Below are 22,516 nucleotides of genomic sequence, written 5' to 3'. Positions count from 1 at the left end.
TGCCCGCCCACGTGCCCGTGGGTCTCTGGTGCGGCTGTGCCCTGTCCCGGCAGCGCTGGTGGCTGACAGCCCTCGAGGGTGACCTTGGGGGTGGGCGCTCGGTTTGGGGAGTCAGCACCACGCCCCCCCCCGGGGCACCCGTAAAGCCACAGGTGTGGCGAGGCGGCCGGAGCGGGCCCAAGGGGGCAGCTGCTGTGCTTCGGGGGTGCTGCTCGCGGCGCGGGCCTCCACTCCGAGATCCCGGCGGGCGGAACAGGTGCCCGCCCCAGTGCAAACCGAGGCCCGCTCCCCCCAGCTCCACTTGCAGGTCGTAGCCTGGGTGCCCCGTGACTGGCTGGGAGCTGGCATCAGCTCGAAGGTGGCTTTCCTCCTCCCTGGTGGCGTCTCCATCGGCAGGGGAGGCCACGTGCCCCAGAGAGGGCAAGCCCTGGCCCCAGGTCGCCCAGGGAGTCAGGGCGGCCAGTCAAGCCCTGATGAGATTCCAGGCACCTGCAGCGCGCTGGGCTCCGCGCTGGGCTCCGCGCTGGCCGGCCGCTTCAGGAAAGCCTCCCCCGATCACCTGACCCTCCAGCTGAGCTGCCCGCTGCGCTGGCTTAATCTGCTTGGAAGTCTTCCTCCCGCCGGTGCCCACCCCAGCTGCGGGCACTCAGCGGGCCCTGGGGGGGCCCTGATTACTCAGGGAGCTGCCTGCAGGCAGGGAGGGTGCTGCCAAGGAGGAGTGAGCTCCCCATCCCTGCAGGTGTGCGAGCTGAGGGACTGGGTGGCAGAGGTGACCTTCGGGTTCCTCTGGACCTCAGGGTGAGATCCCGTGATGGGTTCTGGACATTTCCCAGATCTGGACCTCTGCCCAGAACGTTGGGTCATTTGTTCCTTCCATAAACAAGTGGGGAGCCCTTCTGGTGCCAGGCCCCGTGCGGAGGCAGCATGGACTCGACAGCCTCCGTGTCCCTCCTTTGGGACGTGCCTTCCCTGGGGCTGGGACACTGCTCGAAAGGGCATGTGGCTGGAGGGAGAGGGGACAGGACAGGGATGGAGGGAAGGGAGGGCGCCGTGGTTGGCCGTGAGGGGGGCTGACCCTTAGTGCTGCTGGGTGCAGGGCGGGAGGGCTCTGGGAGGGTTTCCTAGGGGATCAGGGCGGGCTGGGCCGGCTCAGGACTGCCCCCCCAACTGTGTGTGGACTTGGGCTCACTCTGGGAGCATTCCAGGAGCGGCTCCTGCTCTGATAAAAATAGACTTCTCCGAAGGGCCTGGGGTCGTGCCGGCTGCAGCAGGTGCCCCCAGGCCTGGCCAGAGCGGGTGCCCCGGGCAAGGGGGGGGGGACGCAGTTGCTGGGGCTCAGGTCTATAGCCTGAGCAGCACGGTGCGCCCTATGTCTTGGATGCAGTGTCAAAGAGCTTGATGGGCAACTTTTACTGTGTACGAATGGGGATTCAGACTGGGGTGAGGGAACGGCCTGCCCAGAGGGCCTTTCTCCCAGAGGGCCAGAGTCGGCAAGAGCAGGGTCTTTGCGGCTCAGTAAAACTCAGCCCCAACCGTGGTTCTTCTATTTCCTGGCTGGGCAACTCGGGCGAGTCACGCAACCTCTCTGATCTGTTGTGTTTTATCCGTACAATGTGGCCAATGTGTCTCGTTCATGGCAGGCAGCGTCGGAGGGGACAGCTCCTCTGAAAGCAGTCAGGATGGGAGGTTGGTGGTGGTGGGGTCGCCGAGTGCCCAGAGATGGCCTTCAGGAAGGTGCTGCTGGAAGTGGGGAGCTAAGAGCCCTGAAATGGGAGTCCTGGCTTGAAGCCCATGTTGGTGCCAGATGGAGGCACGAGGACAAGAGCCCTTGCCTTGGGTTCCTTGAGCTGAAGGGCAGACCATGTGGTCTGGTGAGGGTGGGCCTGTGCGTGGGGCTTCTGTGGGGCCTCCTTCCTGCCTGCCTGTCCAGCAAGGGCCACGCCATGGCTGATGCTTTCTGGGTGCGTGTGTGGGGATGGCCTGGAGGGGGCCATGCTCTGGCCTGGGCCCCTGCCAGCGCACCCCTGCTCCCCCCAGCCCTGTGGCTCTGACTGCCGATTTCAGTGGCCAGGCTGGCTGGCTGGGAGCTGGGCTCGGAGGCGGCTTCCCAGCAAGGCAAGGCCTCCCGGGACCCTGTGTGCTGGGGCTTGTGCGCCCTGCTCCCCTCTCTTCCGAGGGCCCCTGGGCTGGCCAGAGCAGGCACAGTGTTGACTGTGATGCCAGGCTCAACTCTTGACGCCCATCTTCTGGGGGGCACCGCCTTCCTTGCATGGTGCTCCCAGGAGGCAAAGCCGGGACCCTGCTGGTGGGGTTGGCCTGACCCTGGGGATGGTTCTACCTGGGAGCATCGCAGAGGGTCTCTTGGTGAAGGTGAGTGGGGTGTGGAGATAGCTTCCTGGGTGACCCCGTGTGGGCTCTTAGTCCCAGGGCCTCAGTCTCCCCATGTGCACACAGCAAGGGGTGGGCGGGAGGACGGCGGGCTCCCCGGTGGTGGTGAGGGTTCAACGAGGGTTCAGTGAGGTGTGGTGTCGGGCACACAGTAACACACAGGAAGGTGCTCAGGAGTCCTCCGGCTTGAGGCTGGAGAGCTGCAGGGGTGGAGCAGGCCAGGTGAGGGGTGCCTAGCCCTCAGCCGGTGGGCGTCGGCCTCCCCAACCCACCTCTCACCGGCAGCCTCTTCTCCCCGGCCGGGTAGAGACTTTGTCCTGCAGGCCTTTGCCTGTGCGGAGGGCCCCCAGCACCCAGCTCTGGGTAGGCCCCCTCTGCTGTGGGACCTCCTCCTGGCAGGGGTCATCGGGAGCCCCAGAGAGTGCTGGGGAGGGTGCGCCTAGGACTGATGGTTTCCTGCGCCGATGCATAGGAGACGGGAGGCAGGCGCCTGGGAGGCAGGGTCCCGCCTCGCGGTGGTCAGCCGCCTCCCCTCTGCTGTTGCATTTCCCCTTCCTCTTGCCGCTTCCTCTCTCCTGCCCGGCCCTCCGCAGCCCCTTCGTTTGGCTGGGCACGCTGACCAGGCTGTGGTTATATGTAGGCGGCAGGTGTGGGAGCCACAAGTCGGGTGGCTCGCCAGGCACCGGTCATCCCGCCCACGTGATGCCCGGGCACTATATATAGTTCCCGGCCGCCAGGCTGCTGAGCATCCCAGGGGGGCCGGTGTGCCCCGCGCTCTGGGTCTCGCCCCCGTGCCCGGCCCACCGCGTGGATGGAGGCGGCGGCAGACAGCCTGTGTGTGCGCACGTGAGCGAGCAGGGGTGAGCTGGGGCGTGCGGGGCGTGCCGGGAGGACCTCAGCCTCAGCCCGGGGAGGGGGCTGCACCCCTGGACCAGCCCCCACGCGCCTGGGGCTCACACAGCACAGGACGTGGTGGCCGCACCCAAGACCCCACAGGAGCTGCAGGGTCCCAGCCCTGCCCACGGCGCCCCCACGCCCTGCTTTACTTCTCCCGGGACCTCATGGAGCCGCACTGCTCCTGCGTCTCCCAGATCATGGAAGGACCTGGGTCGGGAGGGGCTGGCTCGCTCTGAAGCCCTGGGGGGTCCAACAGGCTATGACCCAGCATGCGGGCGTCAGCCCCTGAATCTGGATTTCCCCTCTCATGACCGAGGTCGGAGTGTTCTTGCCTCCCAGACTTGAGCTTCAGGAAGCGCACGGGGTCTGTCTGGTCAGGGCCCGGAGAGGGTCCTGCTGTCTTTCCCCGGCCTGTTTACTCATCTGCAGACAGGGAGGACCCTGGTTGCCTCACAGGGTTTCCAAAGGATGGCAGCTCTGGACCCAGCAGAGGGTTCCGTGCTGGGCTGGGGTCCCAGGGGCTGGGTTAGGGGGCCCCTGGCAGGAAGGTTGGAGGGGACACATCGTGTACAAGTGGGGCTCTTGCCTCATGGTAGTGGGCCTGGGGGATGGTTGCTGGCCAACTGGGGTCAGCCCTGCTTAGGGTTCCTGGGGCCTCACTGAGGGGGTGTGGTGGGGAGGAAGGGCCCCTCTCTGGGGGTGGTCGTAGGGCGTGGTGGAGCCATGTGGGAGCACCTGGGTCAGCAAGGGTGAGGCATCGCTGTTTGCTCCCATCTGGGTGTGGGAGACCCAGACTTGGCACAGACAAGTGGGGTGTGTGGCAAGACCCCGATCCAGCCTGGGGTTGGTCCAACCTTGGTCCAGACCCCTGACCCCGTTCTAGCCTAGATCCTGCTCCCTGTCCCCCAGCCAGTCTAACCCCCACCCTGCCGATAGGGGCAGCTGCAGGCTCCAGGGTACAGTCCTGTGGCCCTTCCCTGCCCAGTGGCCTTCAGCCCCGAGGACCCGTTCAGGGATACTGGGTAGCAGAGCGAGGCCCTCTGCTGTTACCCATGGGGTCTCCCCCAAGTGCCCGGCATCTGTGGGCAGTGAGGGGACAGGTCAGCCCTGCAGGGAGAGGTCTGCAGTCCTGGGGTTTCCTTGGGCCTTTGCTCCTCTTGCTTTCTGGTAAACACAGCCGTGCACACACACACTCGGGAACGTTCTGCGGCCCCAGGAGGGACTGGTGTTTGTGTGGTGCTCGGAGCGCCTGCGGCTGTCGCTTTCCTTGCCGGCACTCTGAGCTGTAGCTTGCTCTGGGGTGGCTCAGGTTTAGGGTCTGGCTGAACCAGGACGGGCTCCTCTGCCTTTTTCCCCATCCCGGGACACTCCCCATTGAGCCCTCCCAGGACCATGGCACTGGGCAGAGGGTGAAGTGTGCCCCCTGTCCGGAGCCCAGGAACACTGGGGCAGCGGGTCCCTTCTTGCCTGGGGTCCCTGGCCTTGGGGGCTTCTAGCACCGGGGCTGAGACTCCACAGCTCTCCTGGCCTGGTGGGCAGCTGGAGAAGGGGCTGCTGGGGCGGGGACAAAGGTAAGAGGCGGTGGGTTGGGGGACAGAGAGGCTGGCCGGGTGAGCAGGTAAGAGAGCCGTGGGTGGGGCCGGGGCCACATTCAGTGGCTGGAGGGGTCTGTTAACCATTGGGTCACAGCTGGAGGAACCACAGGGCCATCTTATATGACTTCTTGTTGTGCAAATGGGGAAACTGAGGCCATTGATTGCCCAAGGTCTCCCAGCCCATCTGTGGGGGTGGGGGTGGGGCCGGGTGGTCCCGCCGGGGTCCCTGAGAACTTTGGGGCCCAGAGATGGACATGGACATGCCTGTGGACATGCTTGATGGCTGACTCAGTGGTCCGGCAGCGTCCCTCCCTGAGGCCATCACAGTGTGACCCGCTCCTGGCCACCTACACTGTCAGGCCTTGGCATGCTCTGTTGGCTGGCTGGACTTTTGGCCTCCGTGGCTGCCTCTTCTGCCCCGAGCTCCCCGAGGGCAGAGGCCTACTTGTTTACTCCTGCATCAGGCCAGCCCTGTGGGTGAGCGGTGGAGACAGCAGGGGTGGAGGCTGGCGGGAGCCAGGGATCCCCACGGGGCACGGGGGGCAAGTTCAGGAGGTTCACAGCTGTGAGTGGGGCTGCACCGCGTCCCGGCTCTACGGCAGCCCTTCCTGAGCCCCTCTCCAGGAGGACCGGCCGCCCCGGAACGATCTGGGCTCTGAAACTCCACAGGGGCCCGGAATTCCACAGAGCAGTGTGGCTTTATTGGCTGGGGGTGGGTGTCTGCGGGTCACAGGCGGCAGAGGGGGGAGCAAGGCTTGGGGCGGGGACCTTGAAATCTGCTCCTTGGGGTGCAGCATGCTCCTGGGGTGTGCGTCCCTGGAGTCCCCCTCTCTGTCCTTTTTCACTCCACTCTGGTGTCTGTCCAGGCTTTGAGTCTGCCCCGGCGGGAGCCCTCCTTCCTGTACTCCCAGGTGGGGAAACTGAGGCCTGACGAGTGTCCCTCCCCCAGCACGGTTCCGCAGCAGGGCCCTAGGTTAGCATCGGCTGCGACAGCCGGAGTGGGCAGGCTCCCATCCCTCCCCAGAGGCGGGGGCTCCAGGTGACCCCTTGTCTGTTCCTTTTCTTTCCGGTTCTCCCGCAGACGTGGCCCGCTGCTGACCAGCCTGGGATTTATGGAGAGGGCCTCGGGGGGTAGCTCTGAATACTGCTGGGCCCAACATCCCCACCACGCCTGCTGCTGAGGAGGCCCCCGTGCCTCTCGCCCTCACCATTGCCCTCGCCCGCCGATGGCCCCTGCTGTCCGGCCCCGGGCCGGCTCTGCGGCCTGAGCCCCCGGGCCCTCTCCAGGACTCTCAGTACCCCGATGGGGTAACGTGACTGAGGCCCCGAGCGTCAGAGCCGCCCGCCGCCACGGCTGCCGCCTACCACCCCTACCCCCATCCCGAGGCTGCCCTGTGGGTTCAGTTCAAGTTCAGGTTCCATCTGGTCCTTGAGGGTCCGGGGCCCGCCTTCAAGTGCAGGGGGCCGCTTGCCCGTCCACCGATGCGGACGGCGCCGGGCAGAGCCCCAGCGGCAGACTCACTCTGGGCTTTGTGAGGTCTTCTTGGCCGGGGTTTGGGTGTCCCCATTTTCCCTTTTGCCCCTCATCGTTGCCCAGCTCCCCGCGTTGGGGGCGTGGGCTGCCACCCCGCCCTGGGGGCTGTCTTCCCTTGTGCTTGTGAAGAGCCGGACTCGGGGCCCAGGCCCTGCACCCCCCGGGCATCGCACAGTGTCTGTGCAGGCGGGGCGGGACTACGAAGCGCTTTCTGTGTGTCGGGCAAGCACCGGGATCTCTGTCTCCCTGGGGCGCGGGGGCTCGTGGGGGCCTCGCCTCCCCGGGCCTCGCCGCGACGGCGGAGCAGCATGGCGCGGATGAACCGGCCGGCCCCCGTGGAGGTGAGCTACAAGAGCATGCGCTTCCTGATCACGCACAACCCCACCGACGCCACCCTCAGCACCTTCATCCAGGTGAGTGGGGCCCCCGGGTGCCCGGCTCGCTGCGCAGGAGTCGGTGGGGGTGGGGCCCAGAGCTGTCCAGACGAGGGCTGCGCTTCGTGGCAGAATTATCACCCTGGTCCTAGGGCCCCGGAGCGGGAGCCTGGGGTGTTCCTGGGGAGCTCCGTGTGAGGGTCAGCAGCTCCCTGGGGCCTGCAGGGGAGGACGGCTAGGGCGGGGGTGCTCCACGCTGAGTGGCTCGAGGTGGGCTCAGCGGTAGGAGGGCCAGTGGGCATGGCCTCATGCGGCGTCTGTGGCTGGCTGTTGGCCTCTGTGTGCAGGTTGAGCGGGAAGGAGGAGGGAGGGTCGCACTGTGAGAAGTGGCCGCTGCGGCAGCGGGGGCAGGCAGGTGAAGTTCCGTGCCACAGCCAGCCCGGGCTGCGGGAAGCCTGCTGGCTCTCAGGGAGGCCTTGGGTTAGGACAGGCTGGGCTGGGGGCTTCAGGGAGAGGTCTAGGAGAAGGGGCTGGGCAGGAGTCTGAGCTGGCCACAGTGGGAGTGACCACATGTTGTTTGCAGAGCCTGCAGCTCTCCATGTGCCCTCCTGTAGCAGCCCGGCCTCTGCAGAGCTCCTTCCTGTTTGCAGAGCCTGCTGCTGCATTTAAGGGCTCCGGTGGTCTCGGACCCTCAGCACTCCCCTCTGCATTGTGAGGACAGCCCCTATGTGTGCTCGTTATTAAACAGGGACCTGGGCACAAGAGGACCTGGAACACTGTAGAGAGGGAGGCAAGGGACACCCTGCCATCAGGGGCCTGGGCCCTGGACACTGTGCCAAGAGCCTTGCAGAAGAGGGCTGTCCCTCTTCACCACGCAGGCCCTCAAGGTAATGGCAGGACCTGGGGAAAGAGGCAATTCAGCTATCAGCCTGTGACCGGGCTCAGGTCCATGTGTGACCAGGGTCAGGGCTCAGAGTGTGACCAAGGTCAAGGGTCAGAATGTGTGACCAGGGTCAGGGCTCAGAGTGTGACCAGGGTCAAGGGTCAGAAGGATGTGACCAGAGTCAGGGCTCAGTGTGTGACCAGGGTCAAGGGTCAGAAGGTGTGACCAGGGTCAGGGCTCAGAGTGTAACCAGGGTCAAGGGGAGTCTGTGTCGAGGGTCAGAGCCCAGCCCTGGGCTGAGTGGCTCCCCTTGTGCCGTGTGCACAGAGGAATTCTGAGGCGACCCTGCAGCCTCAGAGCCCCGCCTGCTTTCCCGTGCGCTGTGTTCTGGGATGGTGGTGTCCCGCCCTCATCGTGTCCTGTGTCCCCATCGCATGACGAGCGGGTCCAGCCGGTGATGGCTCACCACTCCCAGAACGGCTGTTGGAGCAGGTGGGGTGGGAGCAGCCCACACGGGCTCCCGTGGAGCGGACCGTCCGCTTAGAGGGTAGATATCAACAGCCTGGCTGTGAGCTGCCTCGACCTTTCCTCTGGTAGCCCGGGGCTCCCCGCTGGTAGTAGGGCCCGGCTGCCTCTGAGCACGTGCCTGCCTGCCCTTTGAGATGCTGCAGGCCCTCGTGTGGGGGCTGGCTGGGCCCTCAGCGGGACCCGTGCACAGGACCCCGGCCAGGAGGGCAGCCCGGGCCACGGTGTCCTGCCCCTGCTTTGTCTGGGAGATGCTGGCACCGTGGGGGTCCTGAGCACCCAAGAGCAGGGTGGGAATGTGCTGGAAGCCAGGTTCATGGCGGCCTAGTCACATTGCAGGGAGAGCAGGTGGGGACGGCCTGCGCGGAAGCATCAGGAAGACCCCGTCCCCACATAGTGAGTCATCGGGCCCGAAAGCCCACCCCTGACCGTTCTGCTTGGGACCAGCCTGCTTCATTAAGGGGGTGTGGCCCTGCCCTGGGGGCCCACGGACAGGGATGTGCACCCCTGGGCCCTCAGCCGCAGCCCAGCCCGCCTTTGTCCTCCCTCCCCGCCAGGACCTGAAGAAGTACGGGGCCACCACCGTGGTGCGAGTGTGTGACGTGACCTACGACAAGGCCCCTCTGGAGAAGGACGGCATCACTGTCGTGGTGAGGGCCTCGGGGCTCTGGTGGCACCGCTGCTGGGGGGTGGGGGACATGGGCGGTGTGGGGTGGGCCTGCACTGGGAGTGTGGGGCTCTCTTGCTGGGAGGTGGGCATATGCCTTGCGCCTGTCACCTGCCCCCTCCCCGCCCTGCATGTTGGTGCTCGGGCCGCGTGATGCTTGGGCACATGTCTAGAGTGGCTGAGCTTGTCCCTAGCCAGCGGGGCCCGGGAGGCGGGCACATGTGTCGGATGCACAGCCGTGGCTCCCGGAGCGGGGTCCCCCCAGTGCCGGGGCTGCCAGGCTCTGTCAGGCGCCCCTGGGGCTCTGCCAGGGTGAGCCTGAGGCTCGGTCGCTATCTGAGGCCACAGCCGGAAGGTGCCGGGGCCGGAGCACTGGGGGGAGTGAACTTTCCTAATAGCACTCAGCCCCTGACTGGGTGGCTGGAGCTCTGACGGCCACAGCCCTCGCTGCACAGGCGTCCTGAGCAGTGGGGAAGAACGGGGCCCAGTGGCTCCCGGCCAGCAGCTCGGGGCCAGGCCGCTGGGGCTCCCTGTGTCTTGCTGCCTGCGGTTTGGGGCTTGTGGGTGGGCAGCGCTGTGGTGGGGAGGGGCGGGTGGGCACACCTGGGCTGTCCCCGGGGAAGCACTCTTCGAGGCCGTGGGGAAGGGAGCCTGGGAGCTGTCTCCTTGGTCTCCTGGCTCTGGGGACCTGAGATCAGGCAAGGCATGGGTTGGCTGTGCTGCCGGCTGCCTGTGGGACTGTGGCACATCCCCTGCAGGGCAGGGTTGCCCGGGGCATGGAGTGGGGGGGCAGCCGGGAGTCGAGCGGCGGCCTGCCTAGCATCCGAAGGTCCTCCGATACCAGCTTTCCCTCCGGGACCCGCCTCGCCGGCAGCCGCAGCGAGCCCATGTGGACTCACCCTTGGTGTCAGAGGGCTCTGGCCCTGGACCGGTTCCCCGCTGCCCTGCCTGCATGTCCTTGGCCGGGACTTAAGCATCTCTGCCCTCACGGCCGTGACACGGCCTGGGCTTAGCCTGCAGGCTCGGCTCGCCTCGCCTCACCTCTTCCAGAGTGCCGGGGGAGGGGGGCAGCGCCGCTAAGTTTCCAAAACCGGACGAATCCTAAAGTGGATGAACCCTGAATGTCGGGGGAGGGCCCAGCAGGAACCGTCTGGAGTCCAGCATCCTGAACAGTGTGGCTCACCCTACCACCCTTCCTTCGCTCCTTCCCAGGGGTACCCGGGCTGGGTCTGCTTTGTGCGGCGGGGCTGGGGGCTGGGGCCAGGAGGGGCACGTACCCTCCACGCTTGCTGCCCAGACCCCTTGGGCCTGCTGACCCAGAAACACTCAGGTTGGTGAGGGTCAGGCTGTGACCCCGGAGTGACAGCGCGGGCTGGCAGGGAGGGGACGAAGGGCTCGCTGTGCTTAGGAGAGAAGAGGACGGGTGTTCTGGGAGGGCTTCCTGGAGAAGGGGACAAGAAGTCAGCAGGAGAGGCATGAGAAGCCTTGCCATGGGGACGGCAGGCCAGGCCAGCGCTCTGCCCTCTGCGGCCTGCTGTCCCTCCCCCTCGTGGGGTCCCTCTGTGCTCCCCAGAGTGCCGACCTTGTCCGGGCCAGGGGCTGACCGGCCCCGGCCCCCCGGCCTCACGGGCTTCTGCCCTCCGCAGGACTGGCCCTTTGATGACGGGGCGCCCCCGCCCGGGAAGGTGGTGGAGGACTGGCTGAGCCTGCTGAGGGCCAAGTTCTGCGATGACCCTGGCAGCTGCGTGGCCGTTCACTGTGTCGCCGGCCTGGGACGGTGAGCCGGGGGGGGGGTGCGGGGCGGGGCTCGCTGGACCGCGGGATCTGTGGTCCGCGCGCTCTCGCAGTGGATGCTGACCCCCACGTGACCCCAGGGACAGTCCTTCCCCAAGTCTGGCCCCACCCCCTGCTGCTGGGTTGCAACGTGGTCCCTGCACTTGAGCTGGAAGGAGCTGACAGCCCGCCCCCCAGACGCACAGAACCCCCCCACCGTCAGGGGTGACTGAGTGACCCGGACAGTGCGCCCCCAATTTCAGGGCAAGGACCACGTGGCCTGGGGCCATGCAGCAGGTGTCGGGTTCAGCTGCGGCCTGTGTCCTCCTCGGAGGCTGGGCTGCACTGGGGGAGCCTCATGGTGGGTGTGAGAGCGAAGGCATCGCCCTGTGCCTTCCGCGGGGACCCGTCCCGGGAAGGGGCTGGGGTGCCGAGGCGTGGTGACCCAGCCTTGCGTCTCCCCCCAGGGCCCCAGTGCTTGTGGCGCTGGCTCTCATCGAGAGCGGGATGAAGTATGAAGACGCCATCCAGTTCATCCGACAGTGAGTGGCCGGCGAGCGTGGGGCGGAGGGCAGTGGGTGTGCGCTTGGGGGTCTGGGCTCAGGGGGTGTTACTCGGCACTCCCCACCCCGTAGGGCCCAGCGTCTTGTCAGCAGACGCTCCTGACCCCTGGCCACAGGGTGACCTCAGAGACGTCCCCCATTCCGTGCAGCCTCACGCTGGGGTATGACGCACTCGTGTGGGTCCCGTAGCCAGGCCGCCGTCCAGGGTGAGGGTGGTCCCTGTGTGTGGCTCCTGGTGCTGGGACGTGCGGGTGAGGCGTGGCTCCCGGCTCCATGGCCCTTGGCTGCGGGAATAAGGACAGGCCGTGGCACCCGGCAGGCCCAAACCCCAGCAGCGAGCACAGCTCTGACGTGTCCCTCCCTCATCTGACCCTTTGATGCGGTGATGTGGGGGCTCTGCTCAGGGACCCCGGGGCCCTTGGGGCGCAGAGCTCCTCCTGTGTTGCCAGTCTTGGGGCCAGAGGGGCTCCAGAAGCCTGGCCTGGCAGACACGCGTCCCTTTGGCTCGTGGTTCACTGGCCAGAGCAAGTCCATGGCTACGCTCCAGGGCCTGGGTGGGTGGGGACGGATGACCTCCTGAAGGGTCCACCAAGCCATCCTGACATGTCCCATCACCTGTCACCCACCAAGCCATCCTGACACGTCCCATCACCCGTCACCCGAGTCCCCCCCTCCTCCCTCCCTCTTGGGCTGCAGAGATGCCCAGGTCCCACCCTGTGGCCCGGGGGTGGGGTGGTACCTGAGAAACGAGGGGGCCTGGGGAGGGGGGGCGCCGTGGGGGTGCCTGGAGGAGGGGGCCAGCCGCGGTGGCCGCAGGTGGGGGAGGGGAGGATCTTGGGTGGAGGCCGTCCTGGGAGCTGGGCCGGCGCGGCACCAACCCACGACCCCTCCCCGTCCCGTCCCGCAGGAAGCGGCGCGGAGCCATCAACAGCAAGCAGCTCACCTACCTGGAGAAATACCGGCCCAGGCAGAGGCTGCGGTTCAAGGAGCCGCAGGCGCACAGGACCAGGTGCTGCGTCATGTAGCCCGGGGCCTCTGGGGCCTCCGCGCGGACCGCGGCCACCGCCTCGCTGCCGCCCGCTCGCCTTCTCTCCCAGCCCTCGGCCCCTCGGCACCCCTGTCCGCGGCTCAGGCTCGCCCTGCGCTGGCTCCTTCCTCCGTTTGTGCCGTGTCTCCGTGCGCCCTCTGTGCTTCCCTCGGCCCCCTGCCCTGTCTCTCTGAGGCTCCGTTGGGGGGCCCCTGCCCTCCCGCCCCTGCCCACCCACAGGGCCCGCTCAGGCTCGTTTGTCAGGGAGCACGAGTTCTTTCTAACTACGGGGCCCGATCCCTCCTCCACGGCCTCTCGCCCCGGCCTGTCCTCGGCACTGTCAGTTACTGGGTCTGGAGACGGTCCGCCGTCCTGGACCCTCAAAGGCAATAAAGCAGGACCCCGTGGCTGTGTGTGCCTGGAGAGTGTGGTGCGGGGCCGAGCGGGATGGACGGGAGTGGGTGGAGGGGGCCCTCCGGCCGGCTGCACTGCGGTCCCCCTGGCATCCATGCTGGGTCCCCCGCGCTCTCCCAGGATTAGGGGCAGGGGACGTCCCTGATGTGCCCGAGCCAGCACCACTCCCATGTGGCCTGCGTGGGGCCCCGCCAGGTGCCTTCCCTTTTTGGGGGGCGCTGGGGCATCCGAAGGCAAGGCCAGGTCCCCGGTGTTGGCCCTCTGCAGGACTGGCTGGGGCTCACTTGGTAAGTCCTCAGGGTCCCGTGTGTCGTGGGGTGGCCGCTCAGTCCTGCCCCCACCAGGTGTCCTCATTTCAGCCTTAGAGGCCCAGAGGAGGGTGCAGACGGCGGTGGCCAGCTTGGCTCCAGGGGGAGGGACACGCCATCCCATCGGCCGTGGGAAGGGAGGGAAGCCAGAGAGGCAGAGGGTGACCCCAGGCTCCATGGGGTGAGTGAGCCTGGCGGTGCAGGAGGGGCGGCCAGGCCTGCTGGGGGGTGTGGACTGCCGTGCTCAGGTCTCCCCGAGCGGGGGGCCGGCCTTTCCCTGTGCGGGGCACGGCCAGGAGGAGGGGGCCCAGGGCCGGCCTGGCTGGGGGTGGGGCCTGCCAGAGCCCCTGCCCCCAGGCACTGTGAGCCAGCTGTGGACACCACCCAGGGACCTTCACCAGTGGCATTTCTCCTAGTCACTGGGACCCAGCGGATGTCTTAGGAGTCACAGCTCCGGGCTTGGCATCAGGCCACTCCCCACCTACATCTCCCTGGCCCAAGCCTCCCTCTCTCCACCCCGCACCCTGCACACAGTCCGGGAGAGGTGTGTGGGGAAGGGCTCCCTGAGCTACCCACTTGTCGCCCCTTCTGTTTTGCCGCAGGGAGGAGGCAGGCCCAGGAAGGGTCCAGTGTTGTGTGCTTGGAGGCAGGTGCCCTGCCTGGGTCCGTTCTGCTTGTACTTGCCCAGCGGGCCCTGGGGGTGCTGTGTGGGCTGCCCCTTTTTTGGGGCCCTGGGGGTTGGCCAATGGGGACACAGGCCTGTCCCTCCGTCTCCCGGCCTGGTGCAGCTGTTACCACTGGCGCTGTTAATGGGGCGCCCTCCCTGTGCCCCGCTCCACAGAGCCTGGCCGCCCTGCTAGGTGGGCGTGGGGCCCCTCCCTGATGCCAGGCTCGTCCCTCAGCTCTCGGTCGGCTTCGGGTCCGACCCATTGGCTCCAGCTTTCACTGAGCCGGACTTCCCGGAGCACGGTGTGGAGGAGGCCTGCCCGCTCACTGCCTGGCAGGGGCTGGAGGACGAAGCCCCCCTTTTAGGGGGCCTTTTAGGGACCACAGCCACGAGGCTGGACCAAGGGGACCCTGTTAGCCCATTCTTTCGTTTTGAAAGGGCACACCCCCCCGTGCCCCAGCCAGGGGGTTGGAGCACCCGTGGAGGTCACAGGATGGGGGTCGGGAAAAGGCAAGCGCCCCCCCCCCCCCACGCCCGCCCAAGTCACTCGTCCGGCGCTCTATTCAGATAGGGACAGACGGATAAGCTGGCGGCTGTAGATCCCAGCCCACTCTGGGCTCCCAGGGGGAGAGGGGGCCCCCAGCTCTGCCAAATGAAACGCATCTGAGAAGGCTAGCGAACTCGTGTTCTGTGAAGGTTGCTGTAGTGTTTCAACCCACCATCCAAGTGGTGGGGCTCCCCCAGGCCAGCCCCTGGCAGCTGTGTCCCTGCCCCGAGGGGCTTACAGTTTCTGGTGGGTGGGGTGGGGTGAGAGCCTGGGAGTGTGTCCCCTGCGAGGGACGTGTGGCCCAGGCCCCAGGGCTGAGGAGGGGCTGGGGTGGGGGCTCCCTCTGCCCAGGGCTCATCCTCGGAGGAGGGGGGCGTGGGGGCCCCCAGGTGGGAGACCGTGGGGAAGGTACACTGGGTGGGAAGAGCTTCCTGAGCAAAGGTGTGGAGGGGTTGGTGTGGGTGCCTGACGGGTAAGGCTGGCGGGGGGCCGGCTGGTCTGGTGGGGATCCTAAGAGGGACAGCCCAGAGGTGAGTCCCTAGGAGGAACCTCAGCAGGCCAGGGAAAGACCCACGTGCCCATTTCATGGGTGGGGAGACCAAGGCCGAGAAGGGAGAACCTGTCATTTGCAGGACCTTGCACGGACTTCACAGTTTGTCTCTGGGAGACCTGGTCTGCCCCCTTGTCCCCTAGGCCTGCCAGTGTCCCGTGAGCTTGCCTCCATCCTCTGGGGCCACGAGGCGGTGGGCAGGGAGCCGACAGGTGTGACGCTTCTTTGTTGAATCTAGATCTTTCTTTCAAATGGAAAAATGTTATGCAACCAAGCTCTGTGTAAATGGGGCAGGGCTGACTGAGTCGGTGAGCACAAGGGAGGGACAGGAGGGTGAGGGAGGATGGCTGGAGGTCACTGCGGTCTGGCTGCCACCTTCTGGAGGAAGGAGAACTGTCTGGTGGCAAATTCCCGGATGCCAGGCTCTGGGTCCTTTTTGAGATCTTCGAAAGCTCCAGGGGAGGAGACACAATCAGGGGAGACCTGGGGTCCCGTCCTTCCAGCAGGGATGGGGGCAGCAGCCGGAGGTCACCCAGACCCCACCTCCTCTGCCTCCCAGGCCCGGGGTGCTGCCCTCCCCAGCCCCACCTGTTCCTTGCCCCTCACTCTGGGGAGCCGCGGGTGGTGTGAGTGGGTGCGAACGCCCATCTCACCCTGGAGGTGGGGTGGGAGGGCTGCCGGGGACTTGGGGTGGCTTACTAGAGAAGAGCAGGTTTGTGTCGACACTGTTCAGCATCTGGGACACGGCCTGGGGGTGGTAGCAGGTGGTGTAACCTGGGTGACAGACAGAGGCGCTGGCCCGTGGCAGAGGGCTTGCTGGTGGGGGGCGGGGGGCTCAGACCATCTCCTGCCCCTCCTGCCAGTCCGGGGCCCCTCACCCGCCACCCCTCCTCTCTTGCCAGAGGACCTGAGCAGCCTGGCAGGTGCCAGTGGGCGGGAGGGCAGGTGGGGGTCAGGGCGCTGGGGCGGGCTGGCCTGGAGGGGCTGGGAGCCCCGCTGCCCCCGCTCACCTATGAAGAGCGCCGCCCAGGTCTTGATGCGGCGGTGCTGGCTGTGCAGGTAGCTGAGGGCCTGCGCCAAGTGGATGCTGAACTCCTCCTGGCTGCGGGTCATCTGGCCCGAGGACAGCACCGTGGGGGCCGGACCGTGGATCCCGCCCCGCCCCACCCCACCCCTGCCGGCCCTGTGGCCACACCTACCGGAGCCTGGCTCCAGCGTCCCCTGCCCGGCCTCCCCCCACTCCCAAGGGCAGCCTGTCCCTGCGCCCCAGGCCCCTCACCAGGCGGGTCCAGAGGAAGTGGCGGGCGCTGAGGCCCTGCTCCCAGGCCAGCGTGCAGAAGAGGGTGTGCGGAAGCCGCCACCGGAGCTGCAGGGCGCAGCGGTACAGGGAGAACTTGGCCTGCTGCGGGGACAGCGGCGGGAGGGGTGACCGGCCATGGGCGCGAGCGCCAGAGGTCTTTGCCCTCCCCAGACACGAGCTTCACGTGGGGTGTGAGGACTGATGGCGTCCTCCCAGCCGTCCCCCCCCCCGCCCCCCGAAGCCTCACTCCTGCCCCAGGCCGTTCCTCCCATTCCTTCCAGAACTGGCTGCGGGATCCCGTGCTGGCCTCAGCACAGGGCGGGGCTGGTGCACAGAGAAGCTCCAGCGTTTCTCCGTGTTTGGTGAATGACCCGAGCCCCAGCCTGTGTCAGGTGCCGGGGACGCAGCAGTGAGTGGAACAGGCCGGGTCAGAGCCCCAGGGACCGCACAGCCGTGTGTGTGCACGTGTGCCTGCGTGTGTGTGTGTGCGCTCGGTGGCCCTCAGCCCACCAGGAAGCCACCCTGGGTCCACACCGCCACCCTGGGAGCAGCCTTGCCCTCGGGCGGCCCCACTGCCATCGGCAGAGCCTCAGTCCCCGCTGTCCCCCTCCAGCCACCTGTGTGTCCCCAGCCCCACCCAGGGGAAGGCCCCTCAGCAGGCTCAGACCTTGACGACGGCCGGACAGCAGTCCCTCAGGTGCAGGAGCAGGGGCACCATGCTCTGGTGTACCTGGGCCCGCAGGCCGCTCAGCTCCCTGCTGGCCACGGCGGCCACCAGGTCCCCGAACAGCGCCATGGCCGCCGCCCGGATCCCAGCCCGCTCCTGCAAGGCGGGGGCTCAGAGCCACAGCCGAACCCGCCTGGGGTTCGATTGAACCCAATCCCCACCCAGCCCGGGACCCGCCCTGCAGAGGGGATGGGGCTTAGTTCTAGCTGCAGAGCCCCTTCCCCAGGCTGTGCCTCCCCTGTCAGACAGGTTCTGGGTGCTCTGGGAGGACCTGAACTCATGTCTCTTCGCTCAGGGTCTCATCCCGACCTCCGGGGCCGCGGGGCTGGTGCGGGGGACGCCGCTCGTTCAGCCTCGTGGAGAGGGGCCGAGCGCCACCTGGTGGCCATTCAGCGGGCTCGGCCGGGCTCTGCCGGGTGTCTCAGGGACACACCCGGGTATGCCCCTGGGGGCGTCTCCCCAGCCCAGGTGCAGGGCAGCTGGGGATCCCCCTGCCTTTGAGGACCAGGTGTAGGCACAGGAGGGGCACAAGTTGGGGCACCCCGTTTCCCCCCCGGGGCACTCACGTCATCGAAAAAGGAGCGGGCGTAGATGGCGACCCTGAGGCTTTGGGCGGCCGCGCCGTGTACGCCCAGGCGGTGCAGCACGTCTGACACGGTGCCCATGACCTGCACGACCGCCTGCTCGCTGTTCTGGAAGAAGCCGTCGAGGAAGGGCGGTAGCTGTCCGCAGAGCAGGCTTCCCTAGGGGTGGCAGGGGCCGCTGGGCTAAGGACGTCAGACGCTGCTCCTGTGCCCTACCCCAGCCCTGCCATTGCACTTGGAACCGCCTGGGCCCCTCCCTCCGCGGCCCCTCCCCAGCCCCATCCTGGCCTGGGCACCTGCCCACCCCGGCTGCCTGCCCGGCGCTGTGTCCCCAACCTTGGTGGGATCCCACCCTGGTTCTGCACACAGGGCCGCTGTGCTCTAGCTCTGGTCTGCCCACCAAGAGCTGTGCCTGCATGGACGGGGCTTTTCCTCTCTGAGGGGGTCCTCCTGGGGTTAAGGGATATCAACCACCCCCCGCTAGTGGGCTCCCAGCTGCTGCTTTCTCCTGTTGCAATGTTGCCCAGAAGGCCGCTCGCCTAGTGCTGGAGACCTCCCTCCCCTTCCTCCACCTCACCCTGCCTTCACCCCTATGCCCAGCCTCCCTGTGGGGCAGGACGAGACAAGGTGTGCACAGACTGAGCTCCCGGCTCCTTCCATCACAATGACCACTTCCCACATTGACGCTACTTTGTGAAAGACTGAGCCCATCTTCAGCCAGTTCTGTCTGCCCATCTTTGCCGTCGTGGCACTCACGGACCGTGCAGATGAATGTCTGGACAGCAAGATGTCAGCAAAAGGATGCTTCCCACCATCGGGCCCCTTCTCAGTGACAGTGTGTGAAAGCTGGGGTGATTTTTATAGCTTTAACACAAGTTTTAGGCCATGTCATTGGTTTCCTGAGCTCTGTTTGGTTTATAATAGTAAACTTTTTCTGCTGATGAGTCAGCTAACAGCAACTGACTCTTTCTGAGCACCTGCTGGGTGCAGTGAGGGTGCTGGGGTGGGACTGGGGTTCTGGCGGTGGATGGAACAGCCAGAATGGGGATTAATGGGACGGTCCAGAAAACAAACGAAGCACACACAGCACAATGAGCATTAGAGGGTGGCGAGCAATCTGAGCGAAGATAAAGCAGGGTGGGGGCGGGAGGGGGAGCAGGCTGTGGTGGAGGCTGCGGGGGTCGCGGTGGTTATAGAACTTTAATTTTAAGGAAGTAGGATAGGGGAAGGTGTCACCAAGAAGGTCACCACGGAGGGAATTCTTACAGAGGTGCCAGAAAAGCATTCCACCAGAGGGCGCAGCACATGCAAAGGTCCTGAGGCAGGGGCACACCTGCCCTGTTTGTGAGCAGAGCTCATCACAGGAGCCTGCTGGCTGCTGGGGGGAGTCTACACTGCAAAGGAGAAGGAGAGGCCGTTGGGGCCAGGCACAGGGGAGTGCAGTGGTCTGGGGGAGATGCTGGTGGCTTCAGTGAGGGCGGCAGGGCAATGGAAGAACAGGTGCATTCTGGGTTGGCTAGGGATTTTTTCATTGCCCAGATGGCCCCAAGGTTTGTGGTCCCCTCCAGCTGAGGTGAGGGTTGCAGGAGGCACCTGTTTGGGCGTGGGTGGGGTGTGGGCGAGGAGTTTGTGGTGCACGTGCTGAGTCTGAGATGCCGGCTTGGACGTGAGCAGTGAGTGTCTGCTTGAGTCCAGGGCTGGGGTTGGGATATGGATCTGGGGACAGTAGGCCAGTAGATGGTACTTAGAGTTTGGGGAAGGCCAGCAAGGGAGCAGTGAACAGGGCAGAGGAATGGGAAGGAGTGATGGGGCGGGATCCAGCGCCAGGCCAGGGACAGGAGCAGAGACCGGTGGAGCTGAGAACGGTGTGGGAGCGACGAGGGAGGGAGACAAGCGAGCTAGGAGTCCTGGGCCAAGAGGATGGAAGTCCCCAGACCCGTGTGTGGATGGGCCCAGTAAGGGTCCTGCAGTGGGAGGTCACAGGTGCCCTGCGCAGAGATGCCGCAGGCTGGCTGCTGGGGGTTGCGGCCTCGAGGGCCGCCTGACTCCATGCCTGTGTTTGTACGGTTTCTGGTGGAATATTTCAGCAAGCGTTATGGTGATGGGATCTTAAGACAATCTCCAACGAGCACAAGGCCTCTTGCTAAGGGGACTCCTGCTGCGGCGGCCACGCAGTGCCCAGGAGATGGAATCTCCCCGAGGCGCCACCACTTGGCCCATTGGCTGGAGCAGAAGGGAGTGAAGCCCTTGTGGGTTGTGGCCTCCAAGGGTAGGGTGTGCTGCTGGCTGGGGCGGGCATGGTGGTGGCCATGCAGACCCTCCCATGGGGGCAGCACCTGGGGCTGGGAGCAGGGGTGCACAGCAATCCAGGAGGAGCCTGCTCTCCCCAAGACTGCAGACGGGGTCGTCTGTGCCCCTGGGAGAAAACCACACGTCCGCTTTGTTAAAGCCACACTTAGCTTGGGTCTTCTGCGTGGGCTGCCCCTCTGGCCTCCTCGGACACGGACCACCACCCAGCTAGTGCTGCTTGTGTTTGACGCTGGACAGGTGGCTGAGACGGCGCACACTGGCGGGGGGTGGGGAGTGGAACAGTCCTGTGGGTCCTGGCAGAGGGCACCTTTCTGGTGTGGGGGCAGTGACTGTCAATCCTCCCTCAGCCCTGGGGCCTGCTCCATCCCTGCCCAGTTCAGCTGGTCCTGACCCCATTCCAGCAGGCCTCTCGGCCAGCTGTGCTCTGGATCCATCTGTTCCCCCAGCCCCGCGGTGGCCAGCAGCCCACACCCCACTTGGGAGCCATGCTCCTTCCCTGGCCCTGGCCGTCCTGCTCTGGCAGCCCTCCTGCCTGTCTTCTCCATTCCCCACAGAGACCCACCTAGTGCAGGGCACAGAGACACATGGAGACTTCCTACTGACTACCTGCCTGCAGGAACAGCTGGAGAAAGACGTACGGATGACTGACCTCCAACTGACCCACTGACTGAATGACTGAGTGAATGAATGCTGGAGCAAATGTGAATAACTGAGTGAATGCATAATATGTAAAGAGTGAATAAAAAATAATGAAAGAGTAAGTCGTAAATGAAGGGCCCAAGGAACAAATGGATGGGCGGATGGGTGGGCGGATGGGTGGATGGGTGGGTGGGTGGGTGGGTGGATGGATGGATGGATGGGTGGGTGGATGGGTGGATGGGTGGATGGATAGATGGATGGGTGGGTGGTTGGTTGGGTGGGTGGGTGGGTGGGTGGGTGGATGGGTGGGTGGATGGGCAAATGGGTGGATGGATGAATTGATAGGTAGATGGAGGAGTGGATGGGCAGATGGATGGACGGATGGATGGTGAATGGATGGGTGGCTGGGTGTACAGGTACCTGGATGAGTAGATGGGTGGATGAATGAAGAAGCGCTGGTCTCCCTTACTAAGTACCTACAGTGTGTCACATGCAGGGAAAGGCTTTGCCAGCAGTGACCCTAATGGAGAGCTCTTCTTAGCCATGTGGAGATGTGCCAGGAGAGCACAGTGGTAGGGAAGTGGGCTGACGGGCAGAAGGCTGCAGGATGTCTTGGGAGCCCGGCCCTCCTGTGGCCTCCACCATCAGGTGCTTCCTCCCACAAGCCCTGTGAGTCCTGATGTTCAGCAGTGGAGATGGTGTCTGGGCAGCTTGCCATCTTCTTGGGTGTTCGTGTAGCCCCTGGCGTGGTTGGGGGAGGTGGAGGCCGTGCACCCCCAGATCAGGTAAGAAAATCCTGACGTTTCTGTTACACGGCAGAGGCCAGGGCACATCCACACCGGTGCCAGGGATAAAAGGCCAGAGGGGACCTCTGTGCTGCCTATGCATGGACTCAGCACAGTGCTCGTGACCATGTGCTGTGACACCTCCCGTGTCACTGAGATGGACACTGACCCAGGCCCAGGTCCTGAAGAAACATGCTGGCTGGAAAGTGCTGGGGTGAGGACGGGTTGGACCTGGCAAGCTGCTGTGTCACCTGGGTCCCCTGCCAAGGCATGGCGCCCTAGGAACCCACAGCGGGGGTGACATCAGGCTCCAGCGGGATGGCCAGTTGCCTGGGGCAGTGTCGTGGCCCTTTTCTTCTGCCTCTTTGCTAACGCCCCCTGCTGCTCATCATGGGATGGGGGCGTTCCAGTGATGGGGGGGTCAGAGGGGGATGGGGAAATGGGTCACCAGCAGAGGAGAGGGCTGGGCCCCGAGATTCTCAGGGGAAGTTCCCCTCTGCGGGCCAGGCTTGGGTGACTCCTGGTGCACCCCCCACCCCCGCTTGGCCCCTGGAGGTCTGCAATAGCGCCATCTCTCTGCTGGGTATGGAAGGAGACACGTCCTAGGGGAACAGACACTTTACCCCTCCCAGAACCCTGCCGAGAGGCCATCACCAAGCCCATTCTACAGATGAGGACACTGAGGCCTGGAGGGGGATGGTCTTGTGTTCCCAGCTACACTGCGGAAAGGGACAGAGCCAGGATTCCAACCCAGTAGGCCTGTCTGTACTCCGTGCACCAGCTGCTCTGGTGGGGTGGGTGTGTGACGGCGACAACACCCCCCTCCCCGGCCCTTACCTTCTCTGGGTGGAAAAGGATGTTTCCTAGGCCCTGCAGGCTCAACACGCGGACCTCGGGGCTGGGGTCCCTGAGGCTTCGGGCCAGCGTGGTCAGGGCAGCCTGTCTGGGGAGCACCTCCAGCATGGTGGGGCTGTAGAGGAACTGGGGTCGTCCCCAAGGGCGGGCAGGTCAGGCCTGCCACGTTCTCATAGGGAGCTCCATCTGCATCTGGGAGCCAGGCTCGAGGGCCAGGGTCCAGCAGGGGTTTTCAGAGGACGGTTACTAGCACTCTCTGGGTGTCTTGGTTAACACGGATTTGAAACCCATCTCCATGCTGGTTCAGCTTTTCCAAGTACAGCTGGGGAAACCAAGGCCCAGAGGGAGAAGGGCCTTGCCTGATGTCACACAGCAAGGCTGGGTCCCATGTGCAGCCGTGGCCAGGCCCATGGGAGAGCTGGGGACGGAGCCGGTGGCTCAGACGTTCCTGCTGGTGGGTGGGGTTGGAAGCAGCGCAGGGCTACAGGCGTTTTCCGAGCCGATGGCTGTTACGGAGCTGCCTCGTGAGCCCCACCGTGGCCCTAGCCTCAGGGCAACACTTGCTGGACCCCTGCGCCTCTCCTGTTCTAACCAGGGCTTTCTT

General features: G+C 65.7%; 2 protein-coding genes across 5 annotated transcripts in view; one reads left to right on the top strand and one right to left on the bottom strand.

Annotated features, from left to right (window-relative positions):
• LOC111146792 (protein tyrosine phosphatase type IVA, member 3) overlaps positions 1–12,633 on the top strand; it is a 32,243-nt gene extending 19,610 nt beyond the window's left edge. The window contains exons 2-6 of one of the 4 annotated variants that reach the window (XM_022502475.1): positions 5,962–6,827; positions 8,754–8,846; positions 10,510–10,640; positions 11,104–11,178; positions 12,107–12,633. In XM_022502475.1, coding sequence (XP_022358183.1) covers positions 6,723–6,827; positions 8,754–8,846; positions 10,510–10,640; positions 11,104–11,178; positions 12,107–12,224 — 522 coding nt within the window. In that variant the 5' untranslated portion in view covers positions 5,962–6,722 and the 3' untranslated portion in view covers positions 12,225–12,633. Of the gene's footprint in view, positions 1–5,646; positions 6,828–8,753; positions 8,847–10,509; positions 10,641–11,103; positions 11,179–12,106 lie in introns of those variants that run through there. The other 3 variants (XM_022502474.1, XM_022502477.1, XM_022502476.1) reach the window with 3 other exon arrangements.
• Positions 12,634–15,066: 2,433 nt separating this feature from the next.
• The window catches only part of LOC111146795 (maestro heat like repeat family member 5), a 66,122-nt gene continuing 58,672 nt past the window's right edge, over positions 15,067–22,516 (bottom strand). Inside the window, exons 24-30 of the mRNA XM_022502478.1 lie at positions 21,895–22,038; positions 17,306–17,482; positions 16,680–16,835; positions 15,992–16,114; positions 15,723–15,825; positions 15,412–15,486; positions 15,067–15,164 (exon numbers count right to left, since the gene is read on the bottom strand). Coding sequence (XP_022358186.1) covers positions 15,067–15,164; positions 15,412–15,486; positions 15,723–15,825; positions 15,992–16,114; positions 16,680–16,835; positions 17,306–17,482; positions 21,895–22,038 — 876 coding nt within the window. The remainder of the gene's footprint in view (positions 15,165–15,411; positions 15,487–15,722; positions 15,826–15,991; positions 16,115–16,679; positions 16,836–17,305; positions 17,483–21,894; positions 22,039–22,516) is intronic.

Source organism: Enhydra lutris, unplaced genomic scaffold, assembly GCF_002288905.1.
Source record: "Enhydra lutris kenyoni isolate GAN:26980312 unplaced genomic scaffold, ASM228890v2 scaffoldscaffold14, whole genome shotgun sequence".
NCBI classification, from domain to species: domain Eukaryota; kingdom Metazoa; phylum Chordata; class Mammalia; order Carnivora; family Mustelidae; genus Enhydra; species Enhydra lutris.
Note: the sequence above shows the minus strand (reverse complement) of the source record. Positions and strands in the feature narration are given on the sequence as shown.